The following is an 18,795-nucleotide window of genomic DNA, read 5'->3' as shown; positions in this document are numbered from 1 at the left end:
CAAATGTCCCAACACCTGAACCTGCCTTCTTGATCCTTCTTAAGAATCTCAGTGAACTGGAAGAAAGTGGCTTCCCATCTTCCCTATTACAGAAAGGAAAACCCAGATTACTATCCCCTCTCTCTCTGAAACACAGTACCCAAGTCATTCTGTCTTGGGTAGGGTATACTACTAATAGCAAAAGAATGTGGAATCCAAACTAATCCTGACTTTTTTTTTTAAATACATGAGATATAAGAATATTTATGAATCTCAGGCAACATTCTAAAGCAGCTGCTAAGAGGTCCTAAAATGAACTTCCAAGGCCTGGCCAGCCACTGTTCTTTGCACTATTTATATTCCTAAAGCCATCAGCTATGTTTGATATGGCTGATCATGAGGCTCTGCTTAATGGACTACAGCATCCAATGACAAGCAGCGCTAACTCATTTTGATCTTTACCTGGCTTCACCTTGTGATGAGAGAGGCCTTGCGTCCCCTATGCCTTTTAAGACTCTGAGCCAAGATGGATGCCATCTCCTCACAATTGCCTCCCTCTGACCTAACCAGGAAAACTGCACACTTTCTCCCTCACTTCACTCACCCTCTCATACTGATTACACCCAGCACATTTTAATCTTATCTTTCTCCCACATGTCCCAAGACTGTCCGTGGATGAGTCACTATGACTACTCCTCTGGTCCAATGCTGGTCTTAAAACTAGGAACATTCCCAAAGGACCAAAACAAACAAGGGAAAAGATCACAAAACAAGTATCTGACCTAAACACAAGTCATCTGAACACAATATATGCACGAAGATAAACAATTAGTTTCCTCTGTGCATCTGAACAGATTTCATAGTGTCATGCAGGAGTGAGGTTGGTGCCCTTGCTCTGGACAGCTAACTACACACAGCAATATGGGTCTGTGGGAAGTCTAGAATACTCAAGGGGCTGGGCCTTTGATACATTTCAACAGATACCTCCACAAAATTTCTCCCCCCACCCCCCACCTTAATCAGGATTATGCAGCAAAGCTAGCATGAAAGTTATGACTTTTGACTCCTAAACTTTGCCAGAGACATTCCAGACTTAGCAAGTGACTTTAAAGCAGTGGTTCACAAACTTCAGCTTGCAGAATTACCTGGAGGGCTTGTTACAACATTGATTGCTGCTTTCTGACTTGATATGTCAGTGGTGGGCCCATGAATCTGCATTTCCCACAAGCCCCTGAATAATGTGGATGCTTCACACACTCTGAGAATCACTAGCTTAATGCAACTGGGTATGATGAAATTCTCTGGTATATCAGGTTAGGTTGCACAAAAGAGGAAAAATATAGTATTAATAATAGTGATGTCTCAGTTTTCAAGTTTTAGGCAAAGACTTGAAATAGTACCATCTCTATTTACAATTTCCTGAAAACTTCAAAGTAAGTTAACTAGAGTTCAATGGAAACAAGAAAAACATGTGGGAGTCAGAAAGCATTTATATGAAAGAAAGCAGAGAAGAAGATCCTAGTTGAATAGTTCAAGTAGTGATGCCCTTGTCTTGGAAGTCAACTACATTCTCAGATTCCAACTTGGTTCCTTTTTATATGAGTTTCCAGGGAGCAAACTCTATCTTGTAATCTTGGAGGAATATAAGTCCAAAACTCAACACTAAAACAGTTGATAACTTCCACAGCTAATACTCATTTCATCTCTCAGTAATAATGATTCTTACTTAACCCATGCTATTTACCACTTTAGAGCTTTAAAAAAATAAAGATGCTCAGGTCCCATAAATGGCATTCTGACCTAATTGTTTTAGAATAGGGCCTAGATGGTACCAGCTCCCCTAGGTGATTCTCAAATGCTGCCAAGTTTGAAACAACTAATACAGAAGAAGTCAGAGAGAGATGATAGGTGATAGGAGAGAGGGAAGGACAGTAATAAGCCTCTTTAAGGTAACATCATAAAGGATGAGATAAAAGAATGAGAGAGTAGCTAGGATAAGTAAAACTGAGGCTCCTAGACTCTGACATGGATCTTAGGTCTATGCTTTCATGTTCAAAATAAGAAAGGCCCTCAAGGAAGATGATCAAGGAAGTAAGTACCCTTAGTGCCAAAGGGTTGGTTGCAGTCCAAAGGATGTATCAGGAAACCCTTTTAACAAGGTACACTATTATTTTTCTGAAGACTTAATAACAGGAACTTGAGGCAAAGAGCTTTGACTTCTCAAAAACCAATCATTTAAAGGTTCAACTTTGAAATCATGTTCCAGAAAAACATAAAATTTAGCCAAAGGCAAAATTAAATATTTTCATTCGTTTGTTTTTTAAGGGTAGGGGAGAGATTCAAGAAGTAACTCTCCCCAACCCTTAGCAACTGAAAAAAATACTCCCAGTAACCACATTGACAAATGGGTTTCCCAAGTTGTAAAATCATGTGATGTAGATAAAGTCAAATTGGTTATTTTCTTGTCTTCCTTCCTAACAAAGATATAAGTAACAAGCTAGAAAAAAAATTTTTTTGAAAGCTTATGATCCTGTTTAAAGGCAAAATGATGACTACAAAACAGACTTGTTAGGAGAATGTGGTTTTGGTGGTCAATGTACAGAGCAAGAAATCTCAAGGGCCCTCCTTGGTGGTGCAGCGGGTTAAAGCATAGCACTAAGAAGCTAAAGCCACATCAGCATGAGTTCAATCCCTACCTCAGAGGTGACCCACATGGCAAGGCAGCCCTCTCCTAACTCGCCTGCTGCTCCCCCCAGCAGTGTACTTCGTCGATCTGCCTGTTCTGCTCCCCACTCTTTCTCTGGTGAATTCTCTCACCACCCCTGCACCTCTCTGGCTGCACCCAGTTCTGTATGATTAAATAGATAAAATCTTTAACAACAACAACAAAAAATCAGAACAGGTAACAAAGACAGAATGCAGGCAAAAATTGTGTCTGCTCACATCAACAGGGCAAACACCGGCAGCCTAGAAAGCTTCTGGACTCCCAGTTATTTCCACTGTATTAGCAGCTTTAACTTATTTATCAATTTAAAGCATTTGATTTTATTAGAAAAGACATGGATAAATAGGAATCTTAAAAATGAGAATTAAAATTTTCAATAAAAATATTCATTTGTTAGTTTAAAAACAATTTAGACAACTCAGTAGATTTCACAAGCATAAGTTAGGTTTAACTTAGCACACATGGCACTTCATTTATTCAGTACTGACTGCCCACAAATGAACACAAGGCATTTCCTAATGTTAGAGTATCAGAACAAACCTCATCCCTCCTCCCAAGGAACACCTACTAAATGATGCCAAGAGTCAAGCATCAAATTTCATCTTAGCAAATTAAGGTGAAAAGAATTAAACATGGCCAGATCACCTAGACTTTCAGCCTGAAGTTAGGTCCATTTCTTGAAAAAGGGAGAGACTAAATAGAACTGACTTAAATAAATTCAGTTTGGCAGAAAACAAGTATCTATTCAAATGGCGGCTGTAAGCCTATCTTTATTGGGCAGAACTAGAGACAGAAGGTCAGATCTAGGCCACTAATTTCAAGAAACAGTATATGAGCACTCACGTAAGAAGTTATCTATCAGGCAGTCAAGAGCCTAAAGCATATATAACAGCATCAGCTCAAATATAACTTAAAAATAAGACCCACGGCATTTTCATCAGCCAGTTACAGGTTTCTCAGGGTCATACCAATGTGCAACTTATTGAATTCATCATTATTCTTTTACTAAAATTCAGAATGATTAGTCTCATAATTTCCATATTTATATACATCTTTTTAAAGATTTATTTATTTATGCATTACAGAACTGGAGTACAGGCCAGAGATGCAGGGGTGGTGAGAGGATTCACGGGAGACTGGGGAGCAGAACATGCCAACTGCCCAAGTACACTGCTGAGGGGAGCAGCGGGTGTGACAGGAGAGGTCTGCCACACCATGTGGATCACCTCCCGGGCAGGGATCAAACTCATGCTGACGTGGTTTTACTGTGCTTCAACTGGCTGCGCCACCAGGGAGGGCCCTCCATATTTATATTTAAAAAGTTATGGCCCTCCCTGGTGGCGCAGCGGGTTAAAGCACAGCACTGAGAATCTGAAGCCACTTCAGCATGAGTTCGATTCCTGCCTGCCCCGGAGGAGACCACATGGCGAGCCAGACCTCTCCTGACCCGCCCGCTGCTCCCCTCAGCAGTGTACTTCATCAATCTGCCTGTTCTGCTCCCCACTCTGTCTCTGGTGAAGCCTCTCACCGTCCCTGAGCCTCTGGCCTATACCCCAGTTCTGTATGAATAAATAAATAAATCTTTAAAAAAAAAAAAAAAGTTATCTTGATTATAATTTAGCCTGTGGGCCACTGCGTAATAGATGTATTCATCCATGACAAGCTAGTACTGTTAATGGGGCTACTGATAAGTTACTAGTGACAATAAGTTCCTTCTTATTCTAACAACTGGAAAAAAAAAGCTACCCAGTACAGACCAAGATGCAAATGTATAAAGGTAAAATTAACTAATCCTTGTAGAAATGGATGCTGGAAAGAAGCCCCAAAACAGTTTACCTGGAAAAAGTAAAAACTCTGGAAGCTCTACAGTAAAACTGAGTTTAAAACTAAAAGTTTTTTTACAAATATGAATAATTCTAATGGTATATCTAGAGAATGCATTTTACTTCATAAAACCTTTCCCCTAACATTAGGTAAATTAAAAGTAAAAAAAAAAAAAAGAGAGAGAGATGATGAGCAGAAACACAAACAGTCGCTGCTGAACTTACTGTGAAACATGTAACTAAAAAAATTATTTAGATAATTTATAGTGAAAGTGAAAGAAATATTTTGAAAATCAATCATTAGGGGACTTCAGGAAGAAGTGTTTTGAAATTTGAATTATGTGAATTAATGACAACCATCTGATCTTTTTAATGTAGTACCAATTTTCAAGGAGACATCCAGTTCAGTTCTACTGGATAAAACTTTTTGCTCTCAAACTTCAGGTTGTTTAAGGAGTTGTACAACTTAGTCCGCCATGCCCAATGACATGGTAATATTCAAGAGTCTCCTGCTCCACCCCTTCTCCTCCACCCTTGGCCCGCCCTAGTTATATTCATTTATCAGGCAGAACCTTTCTGCTGTTCCACATTTATCATAGGGTTTCAGTCTATCTTCTGGACACTATCCAGACACTATTCACCCATCTTTACTATGAAACTGAGAGTTCCAAAATTTTCTCCACACACACGAGTTTAGTATTCTGCCAGCCACATTTTATCTTACGACACGTAAGTACTGCACTCGGGTAGCCCATTAAGACCATCATTTTAGGTTCTATTCATGCATATTTTTACCTCAAAGACAAAAGAAGTAAGCTCTTTAGTAGAGACACACTTTAACCTGGCCAGCAATTTGCATTATGCAACAGTTTCAGTGTTGGCAGCCTGCCTTTGCACTGCAAAGTCTCAACCACCTCACAAAAATATTTTTAATACCTTTGATTATGAGATCTGATTCGGCAGCCAAACTTCTGCCAGGAACCTCTTACAACTTTTTTTCCCTGAAATCCATTTTTCTTAGTGGTGTCGTCTCTACTCATTTACCTACCAAAAGCACAGGTATCCTGTTTTCCCAACACAAAAATTTCTCAGAGATAACAGCCCAACCCAAAGGAGTTCTACACACTTGTATCACTCTTATTAGTTCTACATAGTACACTATATATCTGACCCCCAGTAAACATTGCCACATGAGGGTATGATCCAACAGAAATGAGAATCCCCAAATCAACCAGTTTCTGACAAAACCCTCAAGTCACTCCTACTCCACTACAAAAAGCCTAGGCACTGACTCCATTCTTAAAAGTTATTAGCTCATGCAAAAAAAATCGAGGAAAAGCCTAAATCAGCGGCCCAAGTCTACTCCCCCACCAACAGAGTGTTAGTCACCCTGAGTCAGCCACAACTAGTAAGATAAGCGTTCAAGATAATATGTTGAAGGTTTAATGTGAGGATTAGTGGTAATATATGTAATGAATGTGGCAGATAATAGCAGCTTTTAAAATGGCAGCTATTTCATTTTTTATTGCTCCCTCCTCCCCACTCTGTAACCTGTATTTTATCTGGAAGCATAGTTTTTGTTTTTTGTTTTTTTTTTAACATCAGTTAGGTTTTTTTTGGAGATAAATGTTATACTGAAGGGACACGAGCCTGAAACCTCAAGTGTGAGACTTTGAAAGGCCTTGATCAAGTCCAGGAGAAGCTGAAGGGACTCTAGATTCTGGATTATCACCATTATCAGTGACAATGAGAAGACGACATCTTTTACAGTTCTGACAGGGGTAAGGAAGACAGGATTCTTTTTAACATTGTCTTTTCACTTAAGATTCTAGATTCCTTCTCTCCTTTCAAAATCTAACTGTCCAGAACTTCATGCCCATCATATAAAACTCAAATTCATACTTCAGAAACAAAGCTATTTCCACCAGTGTCACAAAATAGGCCAATAAGAAATTCAGTAAAGAAAAATGGGGGTAGAGAGGAGCCCAAGATACATTCAATTAGAAATGGGTAGGATGTGGTCTAGTAATTCTAACTAAAAAGTTAAGGGGGATTCATGCCTCCCTCTACCCTTCATAAAAGAATGAAGAAAGTAGAATTTACATTACCAGGAAATATGATTAATATTTTGAATGATTAATTTTTTAAATTTTATGTATGTATACAAAAGCTGGGGTATAGGCCAGAGGTGTGCGGGATGAGAGGATTCACCAGAGACAGAATGAGGAGCAAAACAAGGGGGTCTACTGAAATACATTGCTGAGGGGAGCAATGGATGAGACAGGAGAGGGGTGCTGGCAGGGGATCAAACTAGTGCTGTAGTGGCTGCCCCAACAGCTTAGTAGTGCTGAGACTTAACCCCTTGCTCCTCCAGGAAGGCACTTATTAATTTAACATTAATGATTAATATGATAACTTAATCTAAATACAACTTTTTCTGGGGAAAGCAGATGTGACATGGGTGAAGGTAATCAAAAAGTACAAATTTTTAGTTATAAAATAAGTCCCGGGGATATAATGTACAGCATAGTGAACAGTTAATAATGTACCGTATACTTCAAAATGCTAAGAGAATACATGCTAAAAGTTCTTGTTACATGAAAAAAATTGTAACTACGTATGGTGATGGATGTTAATTAGACTAATTGTGGTGTTCATTTCACAACATATACAAATATTGAATCATCATATTGTATACCTGAAACCAACATTAGATGACAAATATAGCTCAAAAATAGAGAAGTAGAGAGATAGATAAAACCTTTTTCTTTTCTTTCTGCAACCTATCTGTATTTTCCATCCCTATGTTACAGTGTTTTGTTTCCTAGGGTTAACCATAACATATTACCACAATTTAAGGTACTCAAACACAAATGTATTCCCTCACAGCGCTGAAGGTCAGAAGCCCAAAATATAGGTGCAAGGCAAGGCCAAGTTCCTCTGAAGTTTACAGAGGAGGATCTTCTCTGGCTTCAGGTCACTACTGGAAGATTCTGGGGTTCCTTAGTTTGTAAATACAACATCCCCCCACCTTTGTCTCAGTCTTCACATGGCCTTCTCCACATCTAGTGTATCTTCTCCTCTCCTTTCCTTATAAAGATACCAGCCATTGGATTTAGGGTCTACCCTAACCCAGCTTGAACTCATTTCTGAATAAGACCTTATTTCTGAATGAGGACACTTTCTGAAGTTCCCAGTAGACAAGAATGGGAGGAGGGGAGTCTTTAGTTCACTACCATGTTACAATAAACCACCACCACCACCAAAATATGGGAGCAAAGTAGAGGGTGATGACAAATCACAGTACTACAGAACTATAAAAGATACCAAAGTTATTATCTGCAGCAGATCCATAACTGGTAAATTTGAATTGGAAATAATGTAGCTTCTGCCTTTCAACCACGGGAAATATTAAAAATCCCAAACAAACTGCACCAAAACATAAATGACTCCACCGATTTATACATTTAACATACTCTGAAAAGTTTAATATTAAGTAAACATGAATACTCACATATGTTATCAGGAGTGGAGAAGCAAAATCATGAAAGGCAAGGGAGGACATTTTCCAGTTAAAACGCTTAAATAACTATTGGGGTTGGGAAGTAGGTTTCCTTTCAAAAAGTTACCTTAGCTTTCAGTTGCCCTCTCTCCAAAATTATCTTTTTCTAGTGAAGACATAAACCTAAATGGAAGCACTATCAGAATTCTTTATCTTTTAATCAAGGTATTGTTTTAGCTATAGGGATCAGCTTAAACTTCTGTACTCCCTCTGCTGGCTCTGAATGTAAATTCTCAATGGCTTCAGGACTAAGTTTTGCATTTCACTTGGTCCTAATGTTTCATTTCACTTGGTCCTAATGTTTGAAAACAAAAGGAAAAGTATTATGTTGACTCTTTCACACACATGCACAAAGGTCTTCAAAGAAATTAAAAAATATAAAAACATACTGCAAACTGCCAAAGACATGTCTGCTGGATTTATGATGTTCACTCCAGAGGAAAGCTAATGCATTTCAATTGTTTAGGACAGGGTCACTTCCGTATTGACCTTCTTCCCTACAAATATGCCACAGGCTCCCCTACTCTACCCTCACCTCTCCACTAGGATTAAGGGCATCAGGGCACCCAGACATGGTAAGCTCTGAGAAGACACCAGGGCTCATCTACCAAAGGTCAGTGATGGAACAGCGAAGTCCTGGAAGAACCACAACCCAGTGGAGAAGGTAGTCTGACTTTTGTAAAGTCAGCCCATCATGGTGACTCATGTACTTCAGAGGAAATGTCTCAAGACTAAAATTTTTTTTAAAAAAAAGGAAAGACACAAATGCTAGAAAGATAGCCTGAAATACACTTCAAGCATTTGAGTTTTATCAAGGTACGGTAAATGCTAATATTCCATAGATCTTTGCTACTGGGCTTTTTTCCAACTGGGAAAATTGTGATACTGTAAAAGTTGTTTAGTCAAAAATACAGTAGTTTTGGCCTCCCAGGTGGCATAAGGGGTTAAGTCTCAACACTCTGAAGCTATCTGCAGACACTGACTCAATTTGATCCCTGCCAGGGAGCTGGCCCAAATGGCGCAGCAGACCTCTCCTGTCTTGCCTGCTGCTCCCTTAGAGCAGTGTATTTCCATCAAGTTGCCTGTCTTGCTCCCACTTTGTCTCTGGAGAATCATCTCACCATTATCCCCCACACCTCTGGCCTACACCCAGCTCTTATATGCATAATTAAGTAAATCTTTAAGAAAAATACAACAGTTAAAGATACTAAGCCTATTAAAGATACTAAGCCTATGATGAAAGTGATACCATCAGAACTGGGGTCCTCAATCATGATTACTAGTCTAACCACCTAGTCAGAAAACTCTTTAACTCAGAACTACAGCCTCGCTCAGAAAATTCTTAACTCAGAAGAACTACTGCCTCACCCTGAAAAGGTCCATCTCAAAGACTGCTTGCTAACTTTTTCCTTCATATATAATTTCTATTTTCTAATCATTGGATACAAAACTCCAAAAACATCTGGAATTTATGCCCCCAGATGCAGACCATTTATAACAGCTTTAATCCACAGCTGTGCTACTATAGGAAGAATGAAGTGGGTAAGTACATTTTAGGCTGAACAAGTAAGATGGTGACCTTCTAGACAGTGAATATTAATGCTGCATAAAATATGTACATGCACACAGCACACACCCCCACTTGATTCTAACTTTCTCATAATGAGAGTTCATTTCAAGATCAGGTTTCCTTCAGTTTCTGTGGTAAATAGTGACTGATGCTGAGGAAGGTTTCAGGGACTTCTCTAGGAAACAAGACACTGAAGAAAATGATCTGCAGAGGATCATTCATCATTACACTATCAACATCATAGTTAGAAGGTCTTAAATTTATGTCACCTTCTTAGTGACAAACATCCAAGTTGTTACATATGACATCACCTCAACACCAAGGCACATCACCCTCTTTTAGTGCCAGAAGTCCAGGTCAAGGCTATCCTTGTGGGCTGAGGACAGAATGATCCAAAAAGCATCTCAAAATACAAGAAAGAATTGCTTCTTTTTCTGATGGACACATTCCCTGCCTTCAAGCTCTTACATACACCACACTTGGAATATAAGACAGTCCCAGAAAAATGACCAATGAATCATGAAGAAGTCAGAAAGTGAACAAGGTGGGGTGGAGTTAAGAGAGAGGCTGTTTCACCAGGATAAGCTTGAGAACCTGGATGAAGAAAACAAAAGTGAAACACAGCTACTCTAGTGTGAGCCAGCCTAGAGGAGGAGAAGCAGAAGAGCAAATGAAGTAAGAGTTTGCAGAAATGGAGGCAAACAACACTAACATGAACAGCTGTGAAACCGCAATGGTTAGCAACAGATATTACAGAACTGTGGTGCCCTGGTCTCATCATAATGCAAGCGGTAGATCCCTGAGCAAGTCACTGACATGCTCCTGGCCTGTTTCCTCACCTGTAAAATGAAGTAATTTGATGATCTTTTAAGATCTCTTTTAGTTTTGAATTTAGCAAGAAGCAATGTGGTTTACTTTGGCTGCATCAAGCTTACACTCTTCTCTATAAAGTGGTCAGTTCCATGAAACAGTACTGGGGACCCCAGATAAGTCCACAGCTACAAGTGTGCTATAATTAAGTTGAGTTGGGAAGGTCCCAGCTTCTTCCCAAGCAAACCCAAATTTGTAACTCACCTCCATAGTGACCTGTAGAGAATTAAAGGCTAGCTCCAAGCTAGATTACAACACCAACTTTGCCATTTGTTAGTAACTTCTCTGCAGAGAGCTGAGGCACTGGGGAAAGCAGAAATACAGAGAAAAACTGTAAAGAAAATAGACAACTCTGACAAGTTCACAATGCACAGATTTGTATGTCTTCTTCCTACTGAACTGTGAACTGGGGAATCTTATCTGCTTTGTGCTACTGTCCTGGGGCCTGGCAGAATGCCCTGCATACAGTACGTCTATGATAAATACTTTTTAAATGAATTAAATGGCACTTGCTGCAAATGGGTAACAAAGGCTTTATTCGTCTTTCCAATTTTTTACTTACTGTACACACTAGCTGAGTCTCTACTGATACTAACCCATCTATAGATATATCGCCTCTAACTCCTTAACAGCAACAAAATCTGAAGTGGTTCTTTAATTTGTGCCACAGAAAAGGTGAGGAGAAAAAGGAGTCAAGAGTAGAATCTAGTCATTCCTGATAGACAAGCTGAGTACAGAGGAAAACAAAAGTCCGTGTCTTGTCAACCCCAGGAAACTGGAATCTTACACATCAGTGGGTAAGTGGATAAGTGAAGTACCTCACCAGAATGTACAGGCCTACACAGCCTCAGCTTTGAATTTTTATCCAAACCTTTGGGTCCCCCAGTTCAAAGAATGGATGACATCTGCTAAACTTTTACTTGACCAAGTAAATGAGTTCTTTTGTAGAACACTAACTTCATTGATTTTCCAAATAAAAACGCATGGCAGGTTTGAAGGAAAGATCACAAGCAGAGTATTCACAAGTTTAACTATAAGATGTTCTTTTACAGTGCCATTCTCCTAACACAGAACACTCATAAAATCTCCTAAAAATACGCCTGCTACAGTTTCATTTCATTTTCTAAGAAAGAGATAAACATAACAAACAGTTTATTTTTTTTTAAGAGTCTCTGATAGATGGAGTTCACAGATCAAAGTCTAAAGGGGCCAATTTCATCACTTCATAGGTCGATGACACAGCTTTGAAAAGAGGAAAAACAGTCCCTCTAGTGTACTGCTGCTTTAAGAAGAGGAACTGTATTAGTTGAGAATCACTGACGAAGACAGTACTGCCAAAGGAAATTACAAAACAGCATTTTGGCAACACAGTGCAAGCAGAAGACAGATTCATCACATACAACCATAACTGGTCCTCTAGTGAAGCACTTTAAAAGATAACTGAGGCCAAAATCACAAGCCAGTTATGGAAATATTATGGCTGTCATTTTGATTTTTTTTAAAGTTACTATAATTAAAATAACTTTCTTAATACATCAAAAAGAAACTTGGATTTATCATCTAAAGAACTACAGCAATGAAGACATAAATGTTATGTGACAAGTCGGCCCTCCTTTTTTTCCACACTAGAAAGAAGCAAAGTGTACACATTCTCACATGAAGGAGACTCAGTTTCTTGAAGAATTACCCTCTGTAGCAGCATAAGTCATCACACATTATACTACATTTGTGAAACTGGGAGAACCACTACAGAAACTTCATGGTTGCTTACCGTTGAGCCATGTGACCCATGAGAAATGCAGATGAGAGGTATACGTAGGAGAGTAAATGATGCATAGGCCTTCTCACATAAACCCTGGAGTCCTAGAGGTCTGACCGAGACAGGAAGAACCAAGAAAACTCACAGTTCAAATAAACTTAATCTGAAATGTAACCTTAATCTGAAGTGTAAATTTAAAGGAAATGTAACCTTTCCCCACTTAACTACATCTGATTTTCATTTCTACTTTAATACTGAGATAAAGGAATCTGTAAGACAGCCATCACCTTTCTTCCCTGGCAAAGTATGCAACTGACAAACATAGTCAAGAGTTTCATTTCAAAAAACAAAACAAACAAACAAAAAGTGAGCTTCTTTTCATTAAAAATGTTGGGGTTTTCGGCCCTCCCTGGTGGCACAGCGGGTTAAAGCACAGCACTGAGAATCTAAAGCTGCTTCCGCATAAGTTCGATTCCCGCCTGCCCTGGAGGTGACCACATGGCGTGGCAGACCTCTCCTGACCCGCCCGCTGCTCCCCTCAGCAGTGTAATTCATCAGTCAGCCTGTTCTGTTCCCCACTCTGTCTCTGGTGAAGCCTCTCACCGCCCCTGAGCCTCTGGCTTGTACCCTAGTTCTGTATGCACAAATAAATCTTTAAAAAAAAAAAAAATGTTGGGGTTTTCGGTGGGGGGGGGCCTTCTTGGTGGTACAAGGGGTTAAAGCACAGCACTATGAAGCTATCTGCAGCCACTACAGCATTAGTTCAACCCCTGGCCAGGGAGGTGCCCAACATGGTGCCGCAAACCTCTCCTGTCTCAACTGCTGCTCCCCCTCAGCAGTACATTTCAGTCAATTTACCTGTTCTGTTCCGCACTCTGTCTGTGGTGAATCCTCTCACACACCCCACACACCTCTAGCTTCTACCCCAGTTCTTCTTATGCTTAAATAAATCTTAAAAAAAAAAAGTTGGGTTCTTGCCAACACCATCACTTCATAATTCCTGAGTACCCAGGAACAAACATGATATTCAGTCTCTGTCTATCACCATTTGTCTATCTGGTACTGAAATAATAACCAAGATATTTCTAGATAACTATGCTTTTCAGCAAAGCAACTTCTACTTATGTAAGACTACTGGTTTCTTAGTAGATGGTGTTTTTAAAGACAAATATAAGAGGAAAATATATGATAAAGAACAAGAACCTCTAGAACTGTGGCTACTAATTACCTCTGTACTAACTAGCTATGTGATCTTAGAAAAGTCATTAACTTAAAGAATCAGGTTCTTCAACTATTAAGTAAAACTTAAGTAAAACTACTATTAAGTTTTAATAGTAGATTAGTAAAACTCTTCCTAGCCTTACTTAGAATCACCTGAGAAACTTTAAAAAAAAAGAAAAGAAAAAATCCAATGCTAAGCCACACACTAGCCCAATAAAATCAGATTTCTGGGTCCTGGCCTTTTTTGTTTTTTTGACAGTTTCAGGTGATTCTAAGATGCAACATAGGCTATAAACCACTGACTTAAATCTAATCTCCAAGACCTCTTTTCTAATTCTTTCATTCTATGATCTCAGGGTGATACTTTTGATTACAGGATCTCATAATGCAATGGTTCAAATACCACAAAAGAAGTAAGGTTTAGTTACTCTGCCTATGGGCACACATGACTAGGTTAACCTGAATTCTAGACATTTTTAGAAGTTAAAAACCCTAATGCAAAACTCAAAATGAAAATAGTGTGGTTTAAATGAACATGCATGCTTCCCAAATGACTAATCATGATAGGAATCAACTCCTGAAACCTGGACCCATGAAAATGGGTCACAATTAACTCTGACCTCTCCCCTTTCCCTCTTCTTGCACCCCCATTAAACCACAAGCATGGAAAGAAAAAAAAATTGGCCATCAGTAATAATCAGAATATGAAACCAGTCCTAGCTTTCAAAGGACCTTTTTCATCAAAGATTTGGAAGTTCTTGCATGGCTGCATCTTTTGACGGCAGTACTCTTTAACTAGATTATATTCCGATAGTCTTCATGGATTAGTTGCCACATGATACTCAAACAGAACTGATGTAAAAATATTAAAGTAAAATAAATACAAAAAGTGTGCTCTGTATTAAACAATACAGAGCCTTGAGAATTTCAATTTACAACATTTCAAAAGACTTTAATTAGAGGGAAATGAGATAGTAGAGAAGGAAAAAAGAAATGGTGAGGCAAAAAATGGTTATGACATATAACCACAAAGTTTATGACTAGTCTCAAAATCTACATTGCAAATCCCGTAAGCTACATGAAACCGTATCTAGCCCAGTCTCAATTCATGATTACTTTTGGTAGGAGCACTTTCCTTAATTTTCAAAAAAAAACAAAACCAAGTTTTTTGGGGTTAACATCTTTAACTACAAATAAGATAGCAAGAAATGTTATCTGTGGAATAAAATTAGTTTTGCAATCTTAAAAAAAAATCATAGGAAAGATAAAAAATCCTTCCTACATTAACTTTCTGACTAAGTTAACAGTTAACTTTTAATGAACAGCTCCTCTGCACCATATTCAAAACATGCAGAACTAAATTTCAAATGTGAGAAATATGAAAAGTATTACAAACCCCACAAATTCATCTTGCTAAATCCTGTAGATTCAATTCTCCCTGACACTATACACTGAGATTAATCCTCATTATCCATGAGGAAACTTTCAAGGTATCGCGTTAGCATTGGTTTAAAATGGAATTCTCATCCTTTCTATCAACAGCCCTCAAATCACACAGCTGATATTCCTATGCAAAATAAAATTCAAAAATAAGATTCATGTTATCAGCACTTTGTTAAGGGAAATGAGATAGATTTGTGGAATATCAAAGCACAAGTTTTGCTTTTGAAGTATCTACACAAGCTTCCTCCAATATTTACCGTTTAAAAAAAATGTTTTTAAAGGCACTTTGCAAGTTTTTTACAAAACAAAAGTCAATACACTAAATTCTTTAGCTTTTCCATACACGATCTTCTCGAATGCTTCAACTTCTACTAAGGTTAAACTGTTCATATTTATACATTTGCTGAACCCAGGAAGATACAGGCTTCCCCAAAGACAATGAAGGGACAGGAGGAGGAAGCCACTACCTATTTTAAAAAAAATGCTAACTTGCAAATAGGAGCAACTGTGATATGTATCACCAACTGCAAAGGACTCCTGCCCGGTACTAACCTGCCCGGTACTAACACAATGTCTTTGGGCAAAGGGGCGAAGAAGAAATGCATACAAATAGCGAATAGCAAAGCAGCTACCAGCATCCCAGCAGGGGCACAAGAGTTAAATCTCTTTGGATGCCCAGCTGCGGGAAGTCATTACATCATAAGCCTTTCCACACCTATCTCCCTACCACGTGTCCAATGCCCCAAGAGGCTGATATGTAAGAGTAGAGTCTCTGCAGGTTCACTTATAGGTAGAAGCCATTACCAACCAGCTCTGCCACTAAAGGCCTAGGCCCTGAGTTCGCCTCTCATTGGACCCCTGCCTCAAACGGCTCCAGAGTCCAGGGGCAGCAGACAGAGCAGGTGCACCTTTCTGTGTTGAGGTGCCAGGCTGGCCTGTTCAAAGTCCCAAAAATCTGAATCTACTACGAAAGCGGGTTTACTGGAGAAGTATCACTGAGAAATGAAGATGTCAATACCGGCAGAGAGCTCCCCTGGAAAAGGTTTACAACTACTTTTTCATACAAGATCGATGTCCCTGTGGCGTTAACACCCACAATCCTAAACTTGAACGTAAGGGTCCTCCTCCAGCACAACATGTTCCTGTAACGTACTGGAAACCACAAATCTCACCCCTCCTCCAGGCACTGAGTACCAAATATTTTCCCAAGCCCTCTCATTCCATCCCAACGCCGTGCCGCACCCCTACTATGGTGAATATTACTCTAAAGTTGGCCACGGACCTACCTCTTCCCTGCTGTCCCAGGACTCCTGTAAATGAATGCACTCTGCCCGTCATTCTTTCCCTCATTGGCATCCCTCACCCCTTCCTTCTCCTCACCTAGTCCTTAGTGAGGCTTTTCCTGAAGCCTCCTCCAATACAGTCCCCCCGTGATCGTCTCCCGGTTCCCCTCGTCCGGGGGTGACACAGAACCCCCAGAGCCTCACCGCCAAGGATCTCCCTCCCAACCCCTCTCCCCAGCGCCCACAAGCGCGCTCCGACGAATCCAAGGCGCATCTCGCGCTGCGCTGAAGACCCGGCGGGTCCAGCCGCCTGCCCAGGTGAGTACGCACCTTCCAGCCGGCAGAGCTGTTGCTGTCGCCCTTATCCTTGAAATAGGGCACACAGCGGACCATCCACTCGTAGATCTGGGACAGAGTGAGCCGTTTGTCCGGGGAGCTCTCGATGGCGCGAGTGATCAAGTCGGCGTAGGACAGGTTCCCCCAGGCGTTCCGCCGCGACGAGCATTTCCTCGGCTGCCCGGACCCCCCGGCCGCCCCCGGCTGAGGCGGTGGCAGCGGTTGTTGAGGCTGCAGCGGCGTCTGCGTCCCCCCGCTCAGCGCACCCGCCGCGGAGGCTGGCCCGGCCCCGGGGTCCTGCCCTCCCGGAGCCAGCAGCCGCGCCGAGTCCTCCAGGAGCAGCCCGGAGCCCAGAGTGCCGCTCCCGCTGCCGCTGATCGCCATGGCCGAGCTGGCCCTACCGCCGCTGTCCTCGTCGTCCTCATCGTCGTCCTCCTCGGGGATCATGGAGTCGGCGGCCGCCTCCCCCGAGGGTTTGGCCGGGCTCCCCTGAAGCTCCGGCCTCTGCAGGGGCCACGTACAGGAGCGCGGCCGAATCTTAGGCTCGAACTCTGGGTCCAGCTCCACTTCGAGCGGAGAGAGAGGGGCGGGGGAAGCCGGCGCCTCTGCCATCTTCACCGCCCGCCAGCCCGCCCGCGGCTCGGGCTCGGGCTGGGGCTCAGGCTCTCGCGCTCTCCTCTCGCGCCGGGGCGGGGTGCGGCGGGGGAGGGACGGGGGCGACGCGAAGGCTCGAGTTCCCGGGCGCCGCTGCCGCGGCTACTGCCGCCGCCTGGGGAAGCGCGAGAGAAGAGAGAAGGAGTTGGTTATCCCGGGCCGAAGCCCCGTCCGCGGCGAGTCGTCGCGGGCGGCTGCCGCTTCCAGAACGCGCCGCGCCCGCCTCCCAGAAGCAAGGAGACCTGGAGACGTGCGTCCCGCGAACCTGGCGCAGCAGACGCCGCCCCCTGGCCAGGCCGCGGGGGAGACGAGAGCGAATGGAAGGGCTCGCGCGGGGCAGCCCCCTCCCCCTGCCGCCGCCGCCAGATCTGCAGGTCTCTCCTGGGCTAGGTGGCTGGGCGGGGAGGAAGGGGGAGGGGCGGGGGAGGGGGGGGGGAGGGGCGCGGGCCGCGCCTTTAAAGCAGGCAGCCGCCCGAGCCGCGCAGCCCAGCGGCGGTCCGACCCGAGCCCGGGCGGGCGTGCGTTTGTTTATGTTTCGCTCGGGCCCGCTCAAGTGCTTCCCACGGCGCCGCCGCCGAAGTCAGTGGCGTCTTCGGCTCTCCCCCCCTTCCCGGGCCCGGCCGCCTCCGCGCCCCCCTGCCACCCCTCCTTCCCAGCCGAGGGACCCTAGCCCCGGGGCGCTGCGGGCAGCTCCCAACTCCCCTCTTCGCCCGCGGGCAGGGAGGGCAAACGCGGGTCCGAGCGCGGACGGGTCCCCGTTCACTTACAGAAAAGGCAGGACGGAGAAGGGGGGCCAGCAGCTCGGCGGGTGTTCGCACCGGGTCGAGCCGAGCGGGGACGGCCCCGGTGGGGGGGAGAGGGGGGGGCTGTGTGGTTTATTTTCTTATGGACGTTGTGCCCTCCACCCCCTTCCCTGTAAAGAGCGGAGGGAGGGGGCAAGTCAGAACATAAATCTTCCAACAGGTCGGGAAGCGCCAAGTATCTCCGGCCGCCAGAAAACCCGGACAGGCGCGTTCATCACCTCCTTGCTCCCGCTGCTGCCATCTTGACAGTTTCCCCCCTTTCACTCAAGTCCTTTAAAAACACTAGCGGGAGAGAAGGGGGGCGCGAACACCGAGTCACGGGGTGGGAAAAGGGAAGCGCCTGGCCCAGCTCGGAAGCAGATCCGGAGTCACCGGGAAGGCGGCCGTCCCGCTGCACAGCTCGGCGCCTACCTCGGTTCCTTCCCTTCAGGGACGAGCGGGGAGGACGCACAATCCCGCGCGGGCCCGGGGCACGGTGAGGAGGGGGCGCTCCGGCCGCCGCAGCCCGCCTGAGGCACCGCCTGTCAGCCTGCGCGCCGCCGCCTTCCACATTCCTCCTCCTCCCTCCACAAGCAGGACGGCCGCGGCAGCAGCACAAAGTTATAGACACACGCAGGGTGCCTCAACCTAGGCTGACGACTGGCGGGCGGGCGGGTCCCCGCCCAGGGGGAGGGCTGGGCGGCGCGCCCGGTGGTGCTGGTGTGCGTGCGTGTGTGCGCGCGTGTGTGTGTTTATGTGCTCACGCACGCGCCTGCGCGGCCCGCTCC

The 18,795-nt window shown here is 43.4% G+C and overlaps 1 protein-coding gene across 1 annotated transcript in view; it reads right to left on the bottom strand.

The window, feature by feature from the left end:
* FOXO3 (forkhead box O3) overlaps positions 1–18,593 on the bottom strand; it is a 114,829-nt gene extending 96,236 nt beyond the window's left edge. Inside the window, exons 1-2 of the mRNA XM_004673753.2 lie at positions 18,440–18,593; positions 16,566–17,340 (exon numbers count right to left, since the gene is read on the bottom strand). Coding sequence (XP_004673810.1) covers positions 16,566–17,183 — 618 coding nt within the window. The 5' untranslated portion in view covers positions 17,184–17,340; positions 18,440–18,593. The remainder of the gene's footprint in view (positions 1–16,565; positions 17,341–18,439) is intronic.
* Positions 18,594–18,795: the final 202 nt, after the last annotated feature.

The sequence above is a fragment of the Condylura cristata genome, unplaced genomic scaffold, assembly GCF_000260355.1.
Source record: "Condylura cristata isolate star-nosed mole 26May11 unplaced genomic scaffold, ConCri1.0 scaffold00001, whole genome shotgun sequence".
Lineage (NCBI taxonomy): Eukaryota > Metazoa > Chordata > Mammalia > Eulipotyphla > Talpidae > Condylura > Condylura cristata.
Note: the sequence above shows the minus strand (reverse complement) of the source record. Positions and strands in the feature narration are given on the sequence as shown.